The sequence below is a fragment of the Chelmon rostratus genome, chromosome 9, assembly GCF_017976325.1.
Source record: "Chelmon rostratus isolate fCheRos1 chromosome 9, fCheRos1.pri, whole genome shotgun sequence".
Classification (NCBI taxonomy): Eukaryota; Metazoa; Chordata; class Actinopteri; order Chaetodontiformes; family Chaetodontidae; genus Chelmon; species Chelmon rostratus.
In genome coordinates, this window is record NC_055666.1 from 23302685 (window position 1) to 23324523 (window position 21839).

General features: G+C 44.0%; 1 protein-coding gene across 7 annotated transcripts in view; it reads left to right on the top strand.

Moving 5' to 3' along the window:
- The window catches only part of rapgef2b (Rap guanine nucleotide exchange factor 2b), a 107849-nt gene extending 86672 nt beyond the window's left edge, over nucleotides 1-21177 (top strand). For 2 of the 7 annotated variants that reach the window (XM_041943797.1, XM_041943798.1), the window contains 22 exons: nucleotides 752-888; nucleotides 1737-1895; nucleotides 2480-2632; nucleotides 2751-2915; nucleotides 3160-3267; nucleotides 3371-3574; nucleotides 5090-5198; nucleotides 5508-5784; nucleotides 6462-6619; nucleotides 7735-7749; nucleotides 8204-8444; nucleotides 8714-9097; nucleotides 9392-9603; nucleotides 9967-10090; nucleotides 10534-10557; nucleotides 11914-12137; nucleotides 12680-12847; nucleotides 13348-13497; nucleotides 15390-15591; nucleotides 15711-16234; nucleotides 16690-17111; nucleotides 18553-21177. In XM_041943797.1, the coding sequence (XP_041799731.1) occupies nucleotides 752-888; nucleotides 1737-1895; nucleotides 2480-2632; nucleotides 2751-2915; nucleotides 3160-3267; nucleotides 3371-3574; nucleotides 5090-5198; nucleotides 5508-5784; nucleotides 6462-6619; nucleotides 7735-7749; nucleotides 8204-8444; nucleotides 8714-9097; nucleotides 9392-9603; nucleotides 9967-10090; nucleotides 10534-10557; nucleotides 11914-12137; nucleotides 12680-12847; nucleotides 13348-13497; nucleotides 15390-15591; nucleotides 15711-16234; nucleotides 16690-17063 (4112 nt within the window). In that variant the 3' untranslated portion in view covers nucleotides 17064-17111; nucleotides 18553-21177. The remainder of the gene's footprint in view (nucleotides 1-751; nucleotides 889-1736; nucleotides 1896-2479; nucleotides 2633-2750; nucleotides 2916-3159; nucleotides 3268-3370; nucleotides 3575-5089; nucleotides 5199-5507; nucleotides 5785-6461; nucleotides 6620-7734; nucleotides 7750-8203; nucleotides 8445-8713; nucleotides 9098-9391; nucleotides 9604-9966; nucleotides 10091-10533; nucleotides 10558-11913; nucleotides 12138-12679; nucleotides 12848-13347; nucleotides 13498-15389; nucleotides 15592-15710; nucleotides 16235-16689; nucleotides 17112-18552) is intronic. The other 5 variants (XM_041943799.1, XM_041943804.1, XM_041943800.1 and 2 more) reach the window with 3 other exon arrangements.
- The last annotated feature ends 662 nt before the right edge of the window (nucleotides 21178-21839 follow it).

The following is a 21839-nucleotide window of genomic DNA, read 5'->3' on the forward strand; positions in this document are numbered from 1 at the left end:
GGCAGTTTTCACTTAAACGACTTTCCACTTAAGAGACTGCATACAGCGAACTCTGTGATTTATCCAGAGTAACAGAGAAATTGATTCATCAATATGCCAATCAGCAGAAAATTGATTGCAGCCTCTGCTGTTTTAATAATTGTGTTAGTCAGCAAAAATGAAAGTTCCAGCTTTTCAAATGTCAGGATTCGCTGCTTTTCTTTGCCGTATATAATAGTAAACATCTTTTGAGTGTTGAACTGTTGATTGAATAAACTAGTTGCTAGTAATGAGGAAATGGTAAGCAGATTAATCAATCAATGCTTTTAGCCATGCTGGAGAAAATCCATGCAGCAATGTCAGAAAATATGCTTTTTTTGGTGAACTGACCCTTTAAACTTGATCATGCTTGACAGATTACTCAATGTGATTTCAGCTTCAGCGTCTCCAATGAACTTTGTTAACTCACACTGAGGTCATCAAGTGAAGTGTCAGCAGTTATTCTTGGCTTGCCTTGAACGTTTCTATCAATGGAATTGATATTTGGCCCCATGTTACCCTCATAATGATTCCACTGTTGGATTTACACAGTGGTGATGATCCATTTTGATGCTCAGCCTCCAGCTCGTGCCTTCTTGGCTGGAAGTGAGGACAATTCAGGCTCGCCAAGAGTGCTGCCTGTCCGCTTTCTCTCCTCTGGGTGTCAAGACTGTTTCCTCTTTTGCTCAACCTCATAACTTCCTCCGCTGTCTCTCCTCTGTCCCTCTCACAGAGCAATTACTGGAGTTCATGCATCAACTGCCAGCATTTGCCAACATGACCATGTCAGTGAGGAGGGAACTCTGCGCCGTCATGGTTTTCGCTGTGGTTGAACGCGCCGGCACCATCGTACTCAATGATGGAGAGGAGGTGTGTGTTGCTGTATATTCATGCACACACAAGCCCTGTCTTGTGACTTTGTCTTGCCTTTAAGTCTAGCTGTGTGCGTGTGCGTCTTTGCGGGAACCGAACCTTAGCTTCACACCAATGAATCTTTCATCTTCCATTTGATGTTTTTTTCTGCTCTATTAAACCTGAATGGCGGACAGCCCTTATCGCCAGGCCTTTCTATGATCCCTTAGGCAACTAAAGCAGGCATCACTTATTCTTTCTCTCTCTGGTGAGGACACGACACCAGTTTCAATGAAGACAATTTGCTTGGTTTTTTGCTATGATGCACCCAAACAATATAGAGCAGACCTTGCCTTGAAGGCCAGATCACTTTAGTAAATGTCCGGTCATAGAGAATTCAGGGTTCGTTGAGCATGTTGTTGCTGTCGGGGTAAAAGATGTGAATCACAAACATGTCCGCTTTTCAGGAATTCTTGAAAACATCCTTGTTTTTTACTTAAAGAGATACAAATTTTCTTCTTTTAAATTAAACATGTATTACTTCTAACAATATTGCAACTTCATATCATCGTTAGCTCTAACAATAATCCAGTGCTACTGCTGTATCCCTCTGAGGGAAGTAAAAAACCATCTGTTAGTGCAGCAGTCCCCTTGTAGTTTCTGCATATGGTTCTTTTTGATAAATAACTTTGACTCATTAAGCGACACCAGCTGTCGGGAATTTTACTTGAGTGATCTTAATGTGATCTACAAAGCTGTTATTGTTGTGGTGTTTCTCTTTTCTTTCTCTTTTTCTAATATTTTGCTTGTTTTCTTTTTGTGTTCTTTCAACATCTAATGACTGTAATCATTTGTTTCGGCTCCAGCTGGACTCGTGGTCGGTGATCCTGAACGGTTCGGTGGAGGTGACGTACCCCGACAGCCGGACAGAGATCCTGTGCATGGGGAACAGTTTCGGGGTGTCACCAACCATGGAGAAGGAATACATGAAGGGTGTCATGAAGACTAAGGTGGACGACTGCCAGGTAGGATCTAAATGTTCCTGCATCGGAGTATCAGTGGGCTGCAGTTAACCGGTCCATTTCATCTGCATCTCAGTGTGCAAAGCAGAGCACAGACCCTGACATCTTATGATATTAAATCCCACTGTGACCCACTCCACGCTGACAGCGTTTGCACTCATGACATTGAAAGTAGCTTTGGGAAGTAGTATCCACATAAATGTGAGAAGCAACCATTTTGAAAGAGAATAGGCCAGCTCATGTAAAGAGCGAGATCATGTTATTTGCATCATGTATTTAATTGGGGAAAGTACTTAACAGTGAAAGTAAAGACACTGAAATGTTTTCAGTCCTTGAATCATCAGGAACTGAGCTCATCAGGCTCAGTGGCTGAGATGAGAAAAATTTAATTAGGAAAAGCCCTTTTTTCATAATTTATCAGCAGGGATAGTAAAGTTGCTGTGCAGAATTTCTTTCTAGTTAGCTGTTATCAGTTGTGTCTGATGTGAACGCACTGAGCTCCAATTATAGAAATATCTGACATGCTTAAAATATATACAACTGCAAAACTGTTAAGCATCTCTGTCTCTCTTGTTCTCCCCTGTCAGTTTGTGTGTATAGCCCAGCAGGACTACTGCTGCATCCTCAATCAGGTAGAGAAGAACATGCAGAAGGTCGAGGAGGAAGGAGAGATAGTTATGGTGAAGGAACACCGCGAACTGGACCGCACCGGAACCAGGAAAGGACATATCGTCATCAAGGTGACAAATCAGCATTCTGTCAATTTACATTTGCCTTAAACCCAAAACAAAAGGAGACTTGAGTCACTGAACAGCTATTACAGATATTAGAGCTGATCTTTGCAATTCTAAACCTCAGGGCACACCGGAGCGTCTCACCATGCACTTGGTGGAGGAACACTCAGTGGTGGACCCCACCTACATCGAGGACTTCCTGTTGACCTACAGGACCTTCCTCTCCAGCCCCATGGTCGTGGGCAAGAAACTCCTGGAGTGGTTCCACGACCCCAGTCTCAGGGACAAGGTATGAAAGCAGGGCCACAATATACCCGCATGAGCTGTTGAAATAATTCGACATTAACCAGAGACAGAATGTCTAAAGAGAATGAAGAGTATATATTGCAGCTGCACACAAGCGAATGCAAACCCTGAGGTTTTCCATGAACCCTTTGGCAGTCTTTGTCAGGATATAAACTACTTAATACACACACTTCTAGCCAACCAGTAACTGTATATGTTGACCTGTGCTGATCATGTGATTGCTCCAGGTTACACGGGTAGTCTTGCTGTGGGTAAACAATCACTTCAATGACTTTGAGGGCGACCCTGCCATGACTCACTTTCTGGAAGAGTTTGAAAACAATCTGGAGAAAGAAGTAAGTGTAAACAGCTACACGGGGATTCCCCACATGCAAAAATGTGTCATGTGTTTGCCATTCCCTGCACTTTCCTCACATCTGGGTTGCATTTTCTTTGCAGAAAATGTGTGGGCACCTCAGACTGTTAAATATAGCTTGCGCTGCTAAAGCCAAGCCGCGGCTGGTGACACTGACCAAGCCGTCCAGGGACTCTCCTCTGGCCTTCAGCCTTCTCGGAGGCCAGGAGAAAGGTTTCCGCATCTTCATCGATGCTGTGGAGCCAGGGAGCAAGGCAGCAGAAGTCGGCCTTAAGCGTGGAGATCAGGTAAAATGTCATTGCATATGTTTGGTAGCTCACTCAAGAACACTTTCCCCATGACATAACATTATATCCTTCACCATCTAATTTGTACATATAGAGCCATTTGATTTTTAACATTTTTCCTCATGAACTGTATGGAGGAAAACTACAAATGCAGCAGCACATAGCCTTAAAGTTAGAGTTTTCTTATGCATCTGCAACGGCGACAGCAGCGTCCGCATTGTAGTCCACCACCAGCTTATTGGTTTTGCTGATATTTGAGCTTCAGGTGATTGTTGTTGCACCATGTGATGAAGCTCTCTACCAGTGCATGTTTCTAACTGGAAATTATTTACTGTAATCATATATGTCAGTATAGTGACCAAAAAATACACTTAATATCTTTTATTAGCCTGTGTTGGCCTGTGTTGGCTTTTTCCCTGCGACTTGACTTCTCAACCGTTTTCACACTCGGCAGTCCTCACGGCTTTAAGCAAAGTCCCCTAATCCTTGAAACCATCTTGAGAGCGTCTCGATGCAAGTTAAGCTCTCTTGACTCCAAACATCCCCTGCAGCTGTTTCCCCAAAAGGAAGCGGAGAAGCTGACATCCTTGGAAGCATTCACAATCTCATACCCTCTCACACCTTCCATTTTTTTTAACAGCTGTCAGTCACTATCAGCATTCACTCACAACCTTTCATTCCAGAGCGTTAGTATTAGTTTGTTTGCCGTTTGTTAGTTTGCCGTTTGTTCAGTCATTCGGCCATTATCAGCAGTTTCTTTAGTCGTAAACTCCCAGCAACATTTCATTAATCCGCGCTGATCCCAAAACAGACACTTGGTCTTGTAAATCAGTGTTACGGGCCTCACAACAACAGCGGATGGCCTGTGTTCACGTTGCAGTCAGAGGTGATTTCCTCCTCCACTAAAGAGGAAGGCTGGTTAGCAGATTGTGTTGAAATGCAAATATCCGGCCCATATACAAAGGCCAAGCTGTTAAGACAAAGACTAGACAATTTGAAGGTGACAGGGGCTGCATTAATGTCAAAACCATGTGTCGGACTAAATGCCATGATGTATAACATGCCAGAGCACTGCAGTTTAATGCTAGTTTGTTCACTGGCTAGAATCGGAGATCATGTTCAAGGTTCAACCCTTTGTGCACAGATCCAGTATGGCGTCGAGTTTGACACGGCATGTTGGCAACTGAGGCAGAAAATACATTGAGTACATTGAGTGCTGAGCACAGGTTTTTTTTAAGCACAAGTGCAGCAATGTGACTCCTATTCCACATGCATAACTGCGGATCAGGTAGCCATAGCTTTACATTTGGTTTATTTTTATTAGAGAGTACCCACTTGCCCCCGTATTTTTACTTTACTGAGACCAAGAGATACAAAAGCTGACATGGCACAGGCCTGGTGAGATTCGCCCACTTAACCACTCAGCTACACTGTTTAATTCTATTGTTGGTAATATATCCGGTGTATATTATGGACAGTTTGAAAGAATGGCATATTTCTTCTTTCTCTCTGCAGATCTTGGAGGTCAACGGGCAGAACTTTGAGAATGTCCAGCTCAGCAAAGCCAACGAGATTCTGAAGAACAACACCCACTTGTCCATAACTGTGAAAACAAACCTTTTAGGTAAAGTTCTTGGCTATCAAACCTTGTTAGCATGTTGTGAGATATGATGCTTCTTATCCTTTGTCATGTGTTCTTGTAATGTGAGGTTTTAACCATTAAATCAGTGCAAAAGAGGTGGAAGGTAAAGGGGTTGTGATTAGGGGTCATGAGATGATCAGCAGGAGAGGAAAGCAAGAAAAAACTATTTCTGCTTGATGGAATTATATATAATTTCTATTCCTTTTTATGTCCTTTTCTCAAATCTTTGACTATCAAAGTATATTGCTCTCCCCTTTCCCGAATTTTGATCTCCTCTCTCCTTTTGTCCAGTGTTTAAAGAGCTGTTAACCAGGCCAGAACACGACCATGATTTGGATGGTGAGGAGGAACATGACAGAAAGAACGGCGCACCCCACCTTCCAAAGATTGGAGACATCAAGAAGGCCAGCCGCTACTCCATCCCTGACCTGGCGGTGGATGTGGAGCAGGTGATGGGCCTGGAGAAGGTCAGCAAGAAAGCAAAGACCAACACGGTGGGAGGACGCAACAAGCTGAAGAAGATCTTCGACAAGACACTCACCAGCATCCTGCCTCCTAAACCATACAAGTAATTAGAGCTGAATGACATGTGTCCTATTACCAAGATAATAGTATCTAAATATAAGAGCAAGAGAACAAACAAGCAGGTCTGTGATTTATTATATCAAAAGGATATTAAAGGCATGAGAGAGACAGAAAATGTTGGGGAGTCGAAGATAGTTTTGGTTCATCCTGTGCTGTGTGCAGAGAGGAAGCAGTCTTTGTTTTTATCATCTGATTGCGACTGATTGGGTTGTTTGTCTCTACATTTCCCAAGATTTTCTTTTTTCCCGTCACTGCGACGCGCTGCTCTGACTAATGAAGCGAACGCACAGTGTGATTGATCGATCAATCAATCAATCACTTGCTGAGCTGAATCAGACAAATCTTACTGATAACATTGCAGCCTGTAGCTGATGATGACTCAAGTCAAGTTTGCAAAAGTTTTAAGTTTCTGCACCTATTTTCCAGAAGACAGTGTGGTTGTCATTCTGTTATTCTATTGATCTAGCAGCAGGTGCAGATCTCAAACCAATCATCCAAAATTAATTGTAAAAGTGGGTGTATTTCAGAATATGGTCGATGGATTACACAGCCAGAGGCCTCCACAGCTTCCAGCTCCTGCCAACACTAATATCGCCCCCTGCCTTTTGATTACAGAACTACTATCTCACCCCTCCCATGCTCTCCTTCTTGTTTCCATAGTGACGTTTGCGTGGGCCAATCACAGGACGACAGCATTGTGGGGATGAAGCAGTCCAAACAGATCCCACCACCGCTGCCCGTTAGCGGAAACCTGTCGTCATCAAACCCAGACCTTCTGCAGTCTCACCACCGCATCCTCGACTTCAACAACCAGCCTGGTGTGTATTAAAATGTTTCTCTAAACATTTGACATCATCATTGGCAAATAGGGTACAAACATTATGACTGTGTCCTTTATTAAAATATATTTTACGGCTAATTTGCATTAGCAGCAGCTGAAGCCTCTCACACCAGTAAAAGTCCTTTCACTTGTTTCTAAGAATTTGAGGATTTCAATATTTAGGAACCTTGTGAAATGTTTTTTTAGCTTGGCCTCCACATTATGATTGAATACTATCACTTTAAGGAGGTAATATGGATAAAATCTTGAATCATGGTACATGTTATGTTATATCATAATGCTGGTATAGATTGTGATTGGCACATTTTCTGGAAATTCAACCGAAAAACCTTTTGACAACACAATCTCAACTCAAGCTCTGTTTGGTACTTGTTATTATCTTTCAGTCATATGGCATGAACTTCATCATCAAGCATTGCATTTCTGTACATCTGGATCTGGGCGAGCATGACGCTTTAATAGGGGAGTTCAAACTCCAGCAACTCCAGCCAAACTTGCATTACATAGCTTTAGCCTCTGTCTTTTAGCATTATGCCATGCTCCCAGCTATCAAGTACATATTTAAGACTCTGGTTTCTGGTTTTAAAATGTGGCACGTCAGCTGGAGACAGACTTCACAGCTGACTCAAGGAGTTTAATTATTAGCTTTAGCTTACACTAGCCAGCCACACTTATATAATCTGCTGGGGAGAGTCATCATTTTAGCCGACAAAATCCTCATTCGTCAGCTAGAAACGAGGAGCCTGCTAGTGTTTCAAAATTTACTGCAAATCGCGACGGTACATCTGCTGCTGTTGTCTATGTAAACTCCATATGTGCAGTGCAAGAATGGAAAGCTTGACAGGCATAGCAACAGTAACTAAGGAGGGCAGGGATGAGCGAAAAGGTCAATTCTGTCAATCCTAGTTGCAATAAGACCCGCTCAAGTGGATTGCAGTCAAAGTCTCACAGTATATATATTCACATCATCCGACCCTACTATGATTTTTATTTACTCTACCGACTGTAAATAAAGCCAGTGGTAGAAATACGGTCTCCATATTTCTATCTTCATTAACTCCTGTCCATCAAATGTTGTTTGTGCTCTTCCAGTCCCAGTCATACTGAGTAAGTATCTTCTCTCCCCGTGATCCTGCTTCTCCTAGCATAGTCAGGTCTTTGTCAGTGCTGTCAGCCTCTATGTTACAGACGTTAATCAGCTGCTGTACTGTAGGTGGAGCGCCTAACATACACTGAGTTAATCTGCATTCATGCTTGTGAGCGCTAATTGACTAAAGCTAACAGCGTTGCACTGACTGCTGACTTCTATAAATCTTCTGTGGGCACATGGGTGTTGATTTTGTAGTGGAGATTTAGGGTCATATGATCTATGGGGTTGCGTTTCTGATCAAACTAACGAGTGATCCATCACATCCCAAAGATGCTGGGTGTTTTTGCGGGGAATGCTGGGAAGATGGACTTTAAAAATCTCTCTGCATAATGAGATTCAATCAGCTCATACCTCTCAGTAAATTCAGTGTTGATAAGGACGCCTTTACCAGTATGTGTTTTGCATCCCCAGATATGTCAGATCAGGTGTTACGAGTCTTCAAGGCAGACCAGCAGTCTCGATACATCATGATCGGGAAGGACACGACAGCGAAGGAGGTGGTGGCCCAGGCGATCAGGGAGTTCGCCCTGACTGCAGCAGCAGAGGCTTATTCGCTGTGTGAAGTGTCCGTCACGCCGGAGGGCGTCATCAAACAGAGGCGGCTACCAGACCAGCTGTCTAAACTAGCCGACAGGATTCAGCTGAGTGGCAGGTAATGACATCTGTAGGATTATTGCTTTCCTTCCTTTCCTTCTTCTTCTCCTTATGTGAATGTAGCGTGAGCTGCCATTTTGGCCATCTCTTTATAAAAATAAACAAGTGCTGCAGTTAACAATTATTTTCAGATTTTATTTATTAACCTCTATTGATCATTTGGTCTATAAGAAAAGCTGAAAGCTGAAATTGCTCCATGATTTAAGTGATTAATCTGTTACCGAAATAGTTAACTTACAGTTTCTCGACCTTCTCCTCAATCATCAGATACTACCTAAAGAGCAACATGGAGACAGAGACGTTATGTTCGGATGAGGACGCTCAGGACCTCCTGCGAGAAGGCCAGATCTCTTTGTTGCAGCTCAGCACGGTGGAGGTGGCCACTCAGCTCTCCATGCGGGCTTTTGAACTTTTCTGTGCCATCGAGCCCACTGAATACATCGATGACCTGTTCAAGCTGCGCTCCAAGACGGGCTCGGTCAGCCTCAAGCGCTTCGAGGAGGCCATCAACCACGAGACCTTCTGGGTGGCCACAGAGGTGACGCGGGAGCCCAACCAGCTCAAACGCATGAAGACCATCAAGCACTTCATCAAGATCGCCCTGCACTGCCGCGAGTGCAAGAACTTCAACTCCATGTTCGCCATCATCAGGTGAGATGGGGAATAACGATGCCCATGTGTCATACTGTTGATACTGAATGGATATCCTGATTTTATTAACAAATTCTGTGATTTTGCTTTTCACCTTTACTGTGTTATCACATATTTGTTGTTATATATATATCTCCATGTAGTTTTGAGGTTAGACCAAGTCCCTTGGGTGTTGTCACTTCTACAGAAATGATTTATTTTAGCTATTGTATGTGCAAACTAATCAACAAAGCCAGATAAGATCTAAATTTGGAGTATTTTCCTGTGCCCGTGCTTAATTTGTTTTCCCCACAGTGGTCTGAACCTGGCTCCAGTCTCCAGACTGAGGGGAACATGGGAGAAGCTACCTAGCAAGTACGAGAAGCTATTCGGGGACCTGCAGGACCTCTTCGACCCATCAAGAAATATGGCCAAGTACAGGAATGTCCTCAACAATCAGAACCTCCAGCCTCCAATCATCCCCCTGTTCCCCGTCATCAAGAAGGACCTCACCTTCCTACATGAAGGTACATGACATGAAATTCATGCATCTAATTAAAATGCTCATCCCACCTCTGATATGGTAGCATTTTAGATTTAAAACATTTTAGATTGAAGCTATGTGGTTGGTTCCATTTGCCATTTCTTTAACCGTGTATAGCGTTAACTTATGGCTATAATTCCTGAATGTTTTGAGGCTAGCTAGACAAACTGTGGTTTTTAATTTTATATCAGAACATGGTCCTCTCTTAACTTGAACCATGTTAGTAGTTGTGGCTTTGGAGGGCAGTATGAGGTGTTTATTGCTGCGGTCTGATCTGTATTGGTGTTGTCAGCAGTATAATGTGTGAGTAATTGTTATTCACCTTCTTCCTTCCCCTGTTTCTCAGGCAATGACTCTAAAGTGGATGGCCTGGTGAACTTTGAGAAGCTGCGGATGATTGCCAAAGAAATTCGTCATGTTGGTCGCATGGCCTCGGTCAACATGGACCCGGCCCTCATGTTCCGGACCAGGTAAGACGCCTTTTCCAAAAAAAATACGAAGCCAGCCTTCAGCTCAGTAATGACCGTTCACCCTGTCTGTAGGACCAGTCAGCATTCCACTGACTAACCAAGCTCTGTGGGGTTAGCCGGTTCACATAGATTCAGTAAAGATTTCTGCATCACGCTTTTCTTTCAAGCAGCTGTTCCCTCTGGCAACTGTTTCCTTATACACATTGTTGGCGTAAGATGTGCACAGTGCTCCTGTGAAAGTGTGTCTTTGTCTAATGATGTCACTTCCTAGTAGTGTTACCATTTGATTTCCGCTCCTCTGACTGTCACGTGGGTCTTTGGTGAAATTGCTTCTCTTTGGTGATCTTGGTGGTCTTTCCTGTCCTAAGCTTTGTCTCCTCTCTTTCTCTACTCGTCCACCCTTTTCCCTCCATGCTTCTCTGTTCATGGCACCCACCCTCTAGGAAGAAGAAATGGAGAAGTTTAGGGTAAGTTTGGTGACGCTACAACCTTTTGCCCTGCCTGCGCCACAGCCATGTTTTCTGCAAATTTGTGTGCTTCTTTTCTGAAATCTCGTTTCCATTAACCAGTTTGAGTTGAATCCGCCTACTAACACTGCCTGACCCGCACTGACGGGCACTGAATGAAACAGGTCACTTATGCTAACATCAGGTTACTCTGGACTATTTTATATTTGACATTTAACATGAAAACGGCTGTTTTTAGAAAATAAAGTGATTGGAAAATCAACTAATAATAAACATACAACAAATGAATATTATCAGATTTCAGTCTTACATTAGCAAATGTGACCTTTTTTGACATGTTGTCTTACATAACAATATGCATGCAGCTTCAGTCTTCGAGGTTTTATCTGTTTATCAAACCTCCAAACAGCCAGAGATTCTGGATATAAAGTTTTTTTTAATCATGCTTTACATTCTTGTGGTCAAATGGGACATCATTGTGCATACAGTATTTAATGGGAAACACATGGAAACACACTGCATTCACTGAAGAAGAAAAGCAAAACTTTTTCTGGTAATTATTGACTCTTGTGTCCCGTAATTATGACTTAACATCTTGTAATTATGAGAAAAGCAGCTTGTGAGATCTGTATCTCGTAACTGTGGTAGTTTTCTTGTAATTACGAGATCTTAATCTCAGAAATATGAGGTGCTAAGTTTACAAGATACAAACGTGGTAATAACATGAAAATGTTTTTTCATGCCTTCCTTTGAATTAAATGTGCGTCCATATATAGTTACACTGTGAACAGCGTGTTTAGCAGCAGTTTCTTTAAGCTGTCCATATTAGAAACACCTTGTGGAAATGAAACCTGATTAATATCTTTCCACTGATAAGAACAAACGTGACTTCTCCCTGAGTAACACTTAAGCCGCACGTTTTGTGAACTATTTCATTGAGACCATGTGCAAGTAAAGCTTTTACTACTGCTCACAGCATCTCTGACTCAAGCCACAGAAATGTAAACTATGACTGTGCTACATTAGTAGAATTCCCCCTTTCTACTCTCCTGTTGTTTGACAACAGCCATCATCCATCACCCCCCCTGCTGCCTGGAATGTCTGGAATGTTTTGAGCTAAGAGAACTGCCTAAAGCTGCTCTCTGCATGTCCAAGTTTACATAGCACACTCCCTGTGTAGCCCAGCAGTATTACCTGTACTATTATACTTAGATTTGGGCTCATTTACACACTAAGCAACATATTAATAAGTCTCTATTCTATTTGTTTTTGTGCGTCTTTGTCTGCGTTCGTGCCTGCAAATCCTCTCTGTGTTTTTGTGCATGTTGCTGTGTGGGTGCTTATGTGTGCGATCAGGTCCTTAAGCCAGGGTAGCGCCAATGCGGCAGTGCTCGACGTCACCCAGACAGGCGGGCACAAGAAGCGGGTGCGACGCAGCTCCTTCCTGAACGCTAAAAAGCTTTACGAGGACGCCCAGATGGCCAGGAAGGTCAAACAGTACCTGTCCAACCTCAGTCTGGAAACGAACGAGGAGAGTCTGCAGACGCTTTCGCTGCAGTGTGAACCCTCCATCAGCACATGTGAGTTTGGGACACAACTCAGTACACACACAAATACACAAATAAAGGAAATATGAAAATAGTGTCTAAGACAAACCCACACTGTCTTATCTCCCTGCACAGCAATCCTTTTAAGAATATATCTACAGTTAAATGTTCAGTTCTTGATTTTGTTGAATTGATATATCTCTGGAGACACATGCATTTTCCCAAGATTCACAGCAGGGACAACCAGGGTGGGGCCGCTGGTGTAACAAGACACTCAGTCTTTCTTAAGCACTCATTGGCAGGGAATAAAAATGACTGAATCCCTAAGCCAGTTTCCCGTTGTTAATGCCAACACCACTTGCTGCTACTGCATTCACAGACAGAAGGAGGGTGCAAGTGGTCAAAGAGACTCTGAAGCCAGGAAACGCAGTTTTCATCCCTGTAACAGCTCTGACGATCCATCACCAGTCCTTTTCTTTAACTAGGCAGCAAATTCCTGCCCTTTACATCTCAGTTTAAAGCCTGAAATCTAACTTTTTAATGGGAATTTTATGACACATTCTCACTTTACCCAGTGCCCAAGAATGCCAGTGGGAAACGACCGGACACCTCCCCAGTTGTGTCCCGAGCTGCCAGCCAACAGAGGGGCCAGCTGGCCAAAGGAAACCAGGCCCTCCAGGTCCCCGCCGTGGCCCTTTACCCATCCCGAAAGAAAGTGCCAGTCAAGGATCTGCCACCTTTTGGTAAGCAAGATCAAGCTTTTTGAATTTGTACAATCAAATGTATACCTCCAATCAGTACCTTAGTTATCCTAATGCATCTTTAATATTTAGCATTTCATTTGAAAAGTTGTATTTCAGACCGAAAGGTAGAGGTATTGGCATTGAGAAAACTGAAGCTGCTGTTACCTTGATAATAGTGCCTACAGTACTTTTGTTGATAATATTGTGTCAAAACAGTGTCATGGACAGAGTGAAAATAGGCCTCTCCAGCTCACTTGTACTTCTACATGACCCACTGCCTTGTTTTCTCTTCCTCATCCTGTTATTTGCAGACAATAGCAGAGACAGCCTTTCCCAGTTTCTTTATGCCAGTGCTGCCACCTAGAGGCTGTCTGGCAACTAGCAAATACAAAAAAACAAAAAACAAAATCCCAGACAATGCAGTTTAGCATCCTGGCACCCTCAGGGAATGGCAGTGTTCCTCACGCTAATTCTGCTCATCTTCTCACAAATGTCCTCAGGCACCAGTTCCCCTCAGTCTCTGAAGAAGATCCTGTCTCTGTCAGAGGAGGGGAGCGAAAGACACCGGAGGCAGCCAGAGGACACTGTGTCCAACGCCTCCTCCCAGCTCTCCTCCCCTCCCACCTCCCCCCAGAGCTCACCCAAGAAGGGTAAGCCAGTAATCCTCCTTCCTTCTCACACCATTCTCCAGGCCCTGTCCCTCTGTCGTGATGTGTCACAGATGCCCCCTGGTGGCTGGCAGCATGCATTACACCATGTCTCAGCTTTGTTTTTGGGTGTCACTATGTTTCCTCCGCAGTAAGACTCGCTTTATTTCATTTCAAACCTCTGTTCCTCTGTACCAGTTTTGCCACCCTGGAGACTCTTGTGGATTAAAATGTGAAAGATTCTCGATAATATGTTGCAGGTAAAGAGAGCAGAAAATGATTCCAGAAGGAAATACTGAATTCTTATTTAAGAGAGGACAACAGGCACCAATAACAAGTTATCCAATTCCTGTCCTGTGGTCCTTGCCATAGAAAAGACAATTATTAACCAGAACCTGAAGCCACACCAAGGCCACTAAATTCCCACCCAGCTTCAGTCTGTAAAGTGTTGCTGTAATTTAAACTGTGATGTGTTTGCCTTGATCACAGAAATATGTGTTTACCTTTTAAACCAGTGTAGCCACATGTAAACTGTTACTGGTCTGATGGTGAGCACGAACACCATGGCACTAACCGGTCTGGAGCATTGAATGTAGTTAAAGACGTGTCCAAGCCATAACACCTGTGTTTTCAGTTTAATGCTGATAATTCTCACATTTGGGGTTTTTGCCAACGTCTTTGCTGCTGAGCAGTCACTGCTGTAATGCTTCACTGGTGTTTTCATGTATTTTTCATAGAAATTTTTGGTTGATTCAGCGATCCTTTTGTTTTTGCTGTTCAGCCACGGTGGATGTCACCGCGGCGGCTCTTCCTCTATGTGTTCCTAACACGCTGTCGTTGCTTCTACTTCTACTTCTTCTAGAAAATGTTAAGTAGAGTTCGGGACTAACTTTATTGCCATTTCTGCAAATGTTGTTAGAAACTTGTCGTCAGGATAAAACCATCAATGAGTAAGAAACTACACAAAGTACCATAACTACAAAACCTAAAAACAGCATACTTTAAAGGTCTGCAGTACAGAGGTCACATAACATGATAACAATTCATCATTTTAGCATTGTTCTCTGCTACAAAAACATTAATGTGATGGAAAAAGGTTAATTATCATGCAACATTTCCTTCATGCTTCTGGCTCTGTCTACAGAAGCTGCTGGACTGCATGTTTTGACTGTAGACCACATATAGATTTATAGAGAGACTTTCGAAGCTGCTGCTTCGATTAACTTTGAAGCTCAAGGGCCGTGTGAGTCCATGTGTCTCCCCTTGTTATCGCCTAGTAGTGGCTAAACTTGTTTGTCTCATGTTTGCTCCACGTCTTTATAGATAAAGCTCCCTGAAATCTAAACATTCCCCCCTTTCTTCAGACTCCGTTGAAGAGGCTATTGAGGTGATTTATGCTGATAGTGGCTGGGAAATATGGCCACCAGGCTGTTCAACTCTTTAGCTGAGCTACAGCAAATGCCACATGACAGTCGCGTATAACTAGAAAATATGTACTTACATGTGTCAGCAGTGTTTTCTTTATACTTCCCCAGACTTTGTTGTGCCATTCCCAGTCCCCTCACGCTTGTTATCTAAACTTTTCCACACTCTTCAGCCTCACAGTAAACTGCTGTTTCAGTAAGAATCTAATGCACTCATCCCCAAAGAGCCGGTTGGCTTAACTTGGAAATGGCACTCTGCAATTATCCCTGATGTGATGCCTCGTTTAAAAGGACAGACGAGAGATAAGATATGTGAGCTGGAGATGATTTATGATGAGATTAAAAAAGAAAGCTGACCCACCATCCGTTATTTTTATGTTTGAATCTTTGTGTTGGAACATGGCTGAGGGCCACTCAGCTCGCCAGAGGCCATGTTAGGGCTTCATCATCCTTTTCTTTTCTCTCCTCCAGGTTACAACAGGATGGGAGATGCCTACTCAGACTCCGGCCACAGTGAGATCTCCTCTCGCTCCAGCCTCGTCAGTAACTCCTCTTTCGACATGGCCCAGGAGGAGAGGAGACTCCGTCACTCTGGAGGAGTCGGGGAATCGCACATCGGGGGGCCGCGGCTGGAACGAAGAGCCACCACCGACCCCGACCAGTACAGCCTCGGGTAGGAACAATCAGAACTTGAGTAGTTTACTTTGAGGTGAAGTTGATTTTTTTTATGATCGGTTGTATTAATCTGACCTGCAGACTTGAGTAATTCTCCATATTTTGTTCGTATCGTAGGTCATATTCATCGATGCAGGACTGTCGGGGCATTTACACCGGCTGCCCTACAGTTCTGTCCTCACCCAGTTCAGAGGAGCTGACTCAGGATCAGGGCGATCGCGTTTCCCTCGATGCTGCAGACAGCGGCCGCGGCTCCTGGACCTCCTGCTCTTCCGGTTCCCATGACAACATCCAGACCATGCAGCAGGGGCGCAGCTGGGAGACTCTGGCCTTTGGTGGAGGAGGCGGCGGCATCGGAGGACTCCCTCCTGGCGGACCGGAGGCCTTATTAGGGGGTCCCGCTGCACTGTGGGCAGCCCAGGCCAGGGGGAGCTGGGCGTCCGCCAGCTCCTCCTCATCCTCAGCTGCGTACTGGGGAGAGGACTCTGAGGGCGATACTGGCACCATTAAGAGGAGAGGAGGGAAGGACGTCAACGCCGACCCAGAAACAAGTAGCATCACATCCACCGGGTCAGAGGAGGCCAAGCAGCTCAGCCGGCCCTCCCCGTCACCCATCACCGCTGGGGGCAAAGGCCTCATTTGTGAGTACCTGCACTTCACAGTCCTGTTGCTTAAATTGCTGAGTGGTCAACTTATTTAGTTGTGTAGGCAGAATGTTTTTATCACAAGCAGCAAAAACCCAAGTGTAAAAACAACAGGAAGTCACTGCGCTTGGCCAAGAAACAGTTTAATCTGTTTGTGGGATTAAACAAACGAGATGCAGTGTGTTAATTAATGAGCTGCAGGCAGGTGGATTTTCTTACCTTTAGACAGAGCCAGGTTAGCTGTTTCCAGCCTTTATGCTAAGCTAACAAAACCGGCCTCTGGTACCAGCTTCATACTGAACGTGCACACATGAATACGAGACAAAGTATATCCCACAACGTTCAAATGTTCCTTATTTTATGCAACAGAGTGTTTTGGTGCATCCTGGTGGTTTAAGATGCTGACCACGTACTCCATCGTCTTCATCTTCATTTTTTTTGTGTCCCTTCAGCGCGGAAAGAAAGCCGCTACCGCGAGCCTCCCCCGACTCCTCCCGGCTACACTGCTCTGACCATCTCCGACCTCGCCGAGGGGCAGCACCCGGCCCCGCCCGTTCCCACGTCCACGGTGACCCACACAGGCCGCCGGCCGCCAGACTACACCACGGCCCTGCAGCGCTCGCGCATGGTCACCCAGTCGCCTGACTCCCACCAGGCCCACCAGGGGGCCAAACAGCGGGCGGGCGGCCTCCACCGCACTCGCTCTCCGGCTGAGGAGCAAGAGGCTGAGGAGGAAGAGGAGGGTGAGTCCTTGTCTTCCAAACTAATCGCTCTGAGGAAGCCAAAGCCAGTGGCACAGCTTACACCTGAGACTCCCAGACCATGAGAGTGTGTGTACGGGGGTTAACAGGCAGGGCCCCTCTCCCCAAGGCAGGTAAAAACTAATTTATCAGGTTCCCCTCCCCCCTCCACTCTAATGAACCTGCATGTGAATAGGAACACACACTTGGACTGAGACCATTCCTTCACATGACTCCCCACTGCACCAGTAGGACTGGTCCCACTCCAACTTCCAATTCCCTACCGATGTTTGTCAAGCACTGAAAATTCAGCCATTTAGTATTTATGATGTGGGAATTGCTCATTTGGAGTGGGACCCTCACCTTTAACCCACAATATGTCATCATGCATGAGTCATACTGGTCGGAGCAGAAACTCACCGCCTCTCTGCCACCACACATTCTCACCGTCTCACACACTGTGCCGAACAGCATCCATCAGCCGGCGCGGTGCCGTTAGGATCCTCTCACCCATGCAGTCAAACTCAATGCCTGAAAACATGCACCTGCATTCTCCTGCACCAGCACGCACCTGACTCGCCTCCAGTGGCTCCGGATGAAGTCTGTCTTATTGTAGCAACGCTTCTAATCAGTGATACTCAAGTTTGAAGATGATTTTTTTTTAAACGGTCATTGGTTTTCACATGAATAAACACGGCTGTAAAAAGAGTGTTTTCATCTGTCGTCCTGCAGATGTTACAGAGAAAAACGGTGCATAGAGATTCTGCAGTCCTGACACTGGATCTAAGCATGCAGAGGAAGAAACACGTTTCCAAAGCATTGAGTTTCTAGATTATGTCTCTACCTGCCAGGCAGCTTTTGTTTTCTTTTCATTTCAGTACAAGATGAAAATCAAATCAAAACAGACTTGAAATTTGCCTCAGAGCGATAAACCATCACAGGGAACGTTTTGTGATGTTGTTTGTAAAAAGTTAGGAGAAATTCTGAGGGAACACGGCTTTATAAAAAGAGAGTAGGGATGGAGACGGGGAGAGAAACTGAAAGTTGCTGTTAGCCTGCTGCTAATGTACAAGAAAAAAAGCTGCAGTCCAGTAATTAAACTGAGTGAAGTACAGCTGCAGAACATCTGTCACCCAGTTTAAATCAGCTGCAAACGTTTATTCAGTATTTATATAAAAACACAAAAAACGTTGGCAGAATTGTGCACAAATTCGGCTGCTAAAGGATCTCCAGTGCACTTAAAGTGGATGCTGGAACTGTGATGGAGCAGCTAAAAGCCTGGAACACCACCAGCCACATCACATCCAGAGTTAAATATTTCATGATGGGGCACATTTGCATAAAACGACAACTGTGTTCCTGTGTGTTAATAACACGCCTTAAACAAAGAGTCAAATGGACAAAATGTCCTGTGTCACGGTCAAGTTTCAAGTCACTGCAGGTTGATTTTCACATCATACTGACATGAAGGGAAGGCAGGTGATGAATCAGAGGAACTCCTTTGACGGTAGAGTGTCTGTGCTTCGTGGCTCGTCCACATTCATCGTAACCTCTCACTGTCTCCTGTCTTCACAGAGGACGAACAGGTGTCAGCGGTCTGAGGGACAACAGTGGACGTCCTTTTGCAGTAACTTGAAGTCCCCCCTGGTTTGGGATGAGCAGGATTAAAGACACTGACAGACAGACAGACAGACAGACCAATGGACTCATCATCAGTTACATACGTGCCTGCCTCCTCCACTCAGCTCTCCCTCCTGATCGGTGGACTCCTCTGCTCGCCTCCCTCCCCTGCCTTAAAGCATCATCGGGGGTTGAATGACCCTGCATGCAAAAAAAATACTGTGAAGAAGAGATGGAGAGAAGGTCAAAGACGATGACAGAATCCCTGGCACTTTGGAAAAAGACTACACAAACCTAACTGGTGCCGGGGAGGGGGGGGGTCGACCTGGCCACATACACACAAAACCACATAGAAGTTGCTGTTAGAAACGGAAGTCCGGCCCCCCACCCAGTGACAGAACCCCAAACCCACCTGTTAACACAACAGCGTCATGACGTGTTGAGCTTCATCTGCACTTTCTCATTTTCTACTTTCTAAAAAACAGAACAAAATAAAAACAAGAGAACAGACTCGTTTGAAGACAGAGAAACAACGGATGACTTGACTCTTAATTTTCAACTTCCCGCTAGATTTCTTTTTTTTTGTTATTTTCTTTGACTGATTGCACTCTGGGGGCCGAAAAGAGAAACCAAGTCAGCCCGTTTCTCTGCCTGGACTGAAACAACCCATCTGTTGCTGAGTGTTTGAACTCTAAATCCAGTATTATCTCATGTGAAAGCTTATCAAGTGTTGGTTCAAATCAAAGCTAGGAGGATGGAGAACCGACATGCGCGCACACACACACAGAGTACATTTTATGTACCAGAATATACACAAAAACAATTCATTTCTAAAAAAAAAAGCACTTTCAGCACAATCCTAGATGTTACCAGACATTTGGCCTGGATACCAGGGTATGAGTGAACCATATCTTACTGTCGTCCCACCTCGGAGCTCGTCTGGTCACATCAGAGTCTTCACATCATCCTGTTGCTTGCTGTTACGTAGAGTCGAGCAGTTTTGTACCTGGTCCGGAGGTGATATCAAAAAGCACAGAGCTGATTGACGGCCCGCTGAAAACCGAGCGAGCATGTCGGACTCCCACCCCGTCGACGCGTCGGAGGTACGCAAGGTAACCAAATCACAAAGTGCAGCTGCAGCAGAGAAGGTTTAATCTGGGAGCTTCACCCTTTTTGGCCAATTTAAAAGATGACATCAGGTGTGGACGCTGGCGGGAACTGTCGCAATCAGACGGGAATTTATGAATCAAAGTACAAACTGTGAGGAGGGTGGCCAACATCAGCATATTGAAGAAGCTGCCAATGTGGAATTTTTGAGTGTACCCCTAACTGTCTACCTTCACAGACGATCTTGTACAGAGTCTTATGATATCTCCCTTCAAAATAAAAGCATCCACAAATTCAGATTCGGCTTTTTCACCACCTGATCATATGCCACATTTTGTGAATGTCCAAAGCGCCTTACGATGCCATGATTGCATACGTTTTCTCTGCATGCGTGTTCCCGTCACAAATCACCTTGTTTCAAGAGCACTCTTGAATCAAGCAATAGTGGAGTGAAATGCCTTATTCAAGATACTTCCCCAGACTTTTTTTTAATCTGTTAAGACTCAGTACAAGATGAAGCCGAGCATCTTCTTTCTGTTTGGTTGCCGCGTGGCTTCGGGCAGCATCTTCAGCCTCGCTGCGGCCGCTACATGTTACAGTGTTGTAGATGTTTTTGTCTGCACACGGAGCGACGCTGCTTGTCTCCCTCTGCTCATAGATCCATCAAGCTCTCCTCACCTGTTACAGACATCAGCTCAGCGGATGCTGTGTGTATATCGCTAACGCCTGCATCCAGTTTTCCACCATATCTCGCCATCGATGGAAGTGACTGAATGATCTTTTGTTTTTCTTTGACTCCGGTGGGGAAGTTTATGTATGAAGAAAATTTTTTAAAGGCTGCCAATCAGAACGATTAGAAACCCAATTGTGAAAAGTGACTTTTTGTTTTCTTCTATCACTGAGTCGCACTGATCACATTGATCAGTCTTGGAAACTACAGACTGAGAAAAAGCTGAATGAGTGCAGTGTTTTCCACTGTGTTCTGTGACTACACACTAATAATTTCCTGGGTTTCTTTTGTTATTGTACTTTTTTTGTAATGGCTGCAGATAGATTGTTAATAATTTGTTTGTAATACAGTGGTGACATGCATCATTCACTTTCATTCAACTCTGAAGATAATGTGCATATTAGTGGGCCGAGTCCTATTTCGAAAAACAAAAAGTTGCACAAAAATGTACAAGCGTAAAGATAAGTGTAGTAGGTAGAACTGCTACTCCGTTTGATGTGTGATGTCAGTGAGAAATGTACATTTAGCTGGTGATGACCTTCTTTTCTTCATTCTTTCTTGTACTACTTTGACCTGTATGTCTTTTAAAAAGACAATTGGTGGAGTACGTATCAGTTGTTTTTGTATTTTTAATACAATAATTGTAAATATTGGTTATATTTTTGTTCAAATGTACTATGTTTATGCCTCAACATCCAGTTTATATGAAGCTGGGAATCAATAAATACTGCATAAAGAATCGACACCTAGGTTTAAATGCACTTATTCATTTCTTCTGCATTTTGATGTCTTTCTTTTCCGATTCCTTTCTCCTCCAGAGGACTTTTCCCCAGATACCGTCTAGTGTTTGCACAAGTCATGGAAGCAACTTGAAAAGTGTAACTCTCATACTTTTCTATCTGACCGCAGCGTGTCAGAATTAATAAAAAAAGAGTTATTGAAGCCTGCCCTTGCTTTTATTTACTTGTTTTGTATTGTCTTGTTATCCATAGCTATGAGATAGTGCAAGTCCCAGCTCTCATTTATTACTATTCTAATTCATTTCTCACTCGTTTCTTACCTTAGCTGTTTCATTTTATGATATTCTGTATCTCCAACTCACTGTGCACCTCAGACCCATAATAAGAAAAATGATTACCGTGGGCTAGAGATACACGCCGTTACTTTCTCCTGCAAGTAAAACATTTAATTTATGCCTCATTTTTCACAGTAATTGCTGGGATTTACGTATATTTTTCATAACTTAAAGGAAGATGAATATGCTATGAATAAAACATAACCGAAACATTTCCATTTAATACCATTAGATTAAAAAAACTGTAATTCAAAATGACGAAAGAGTCACCCCTGGCAACAAAATAGGCAGGCTGAGATAATAAAATGATTAAGTAGCTTAATGTTTTTG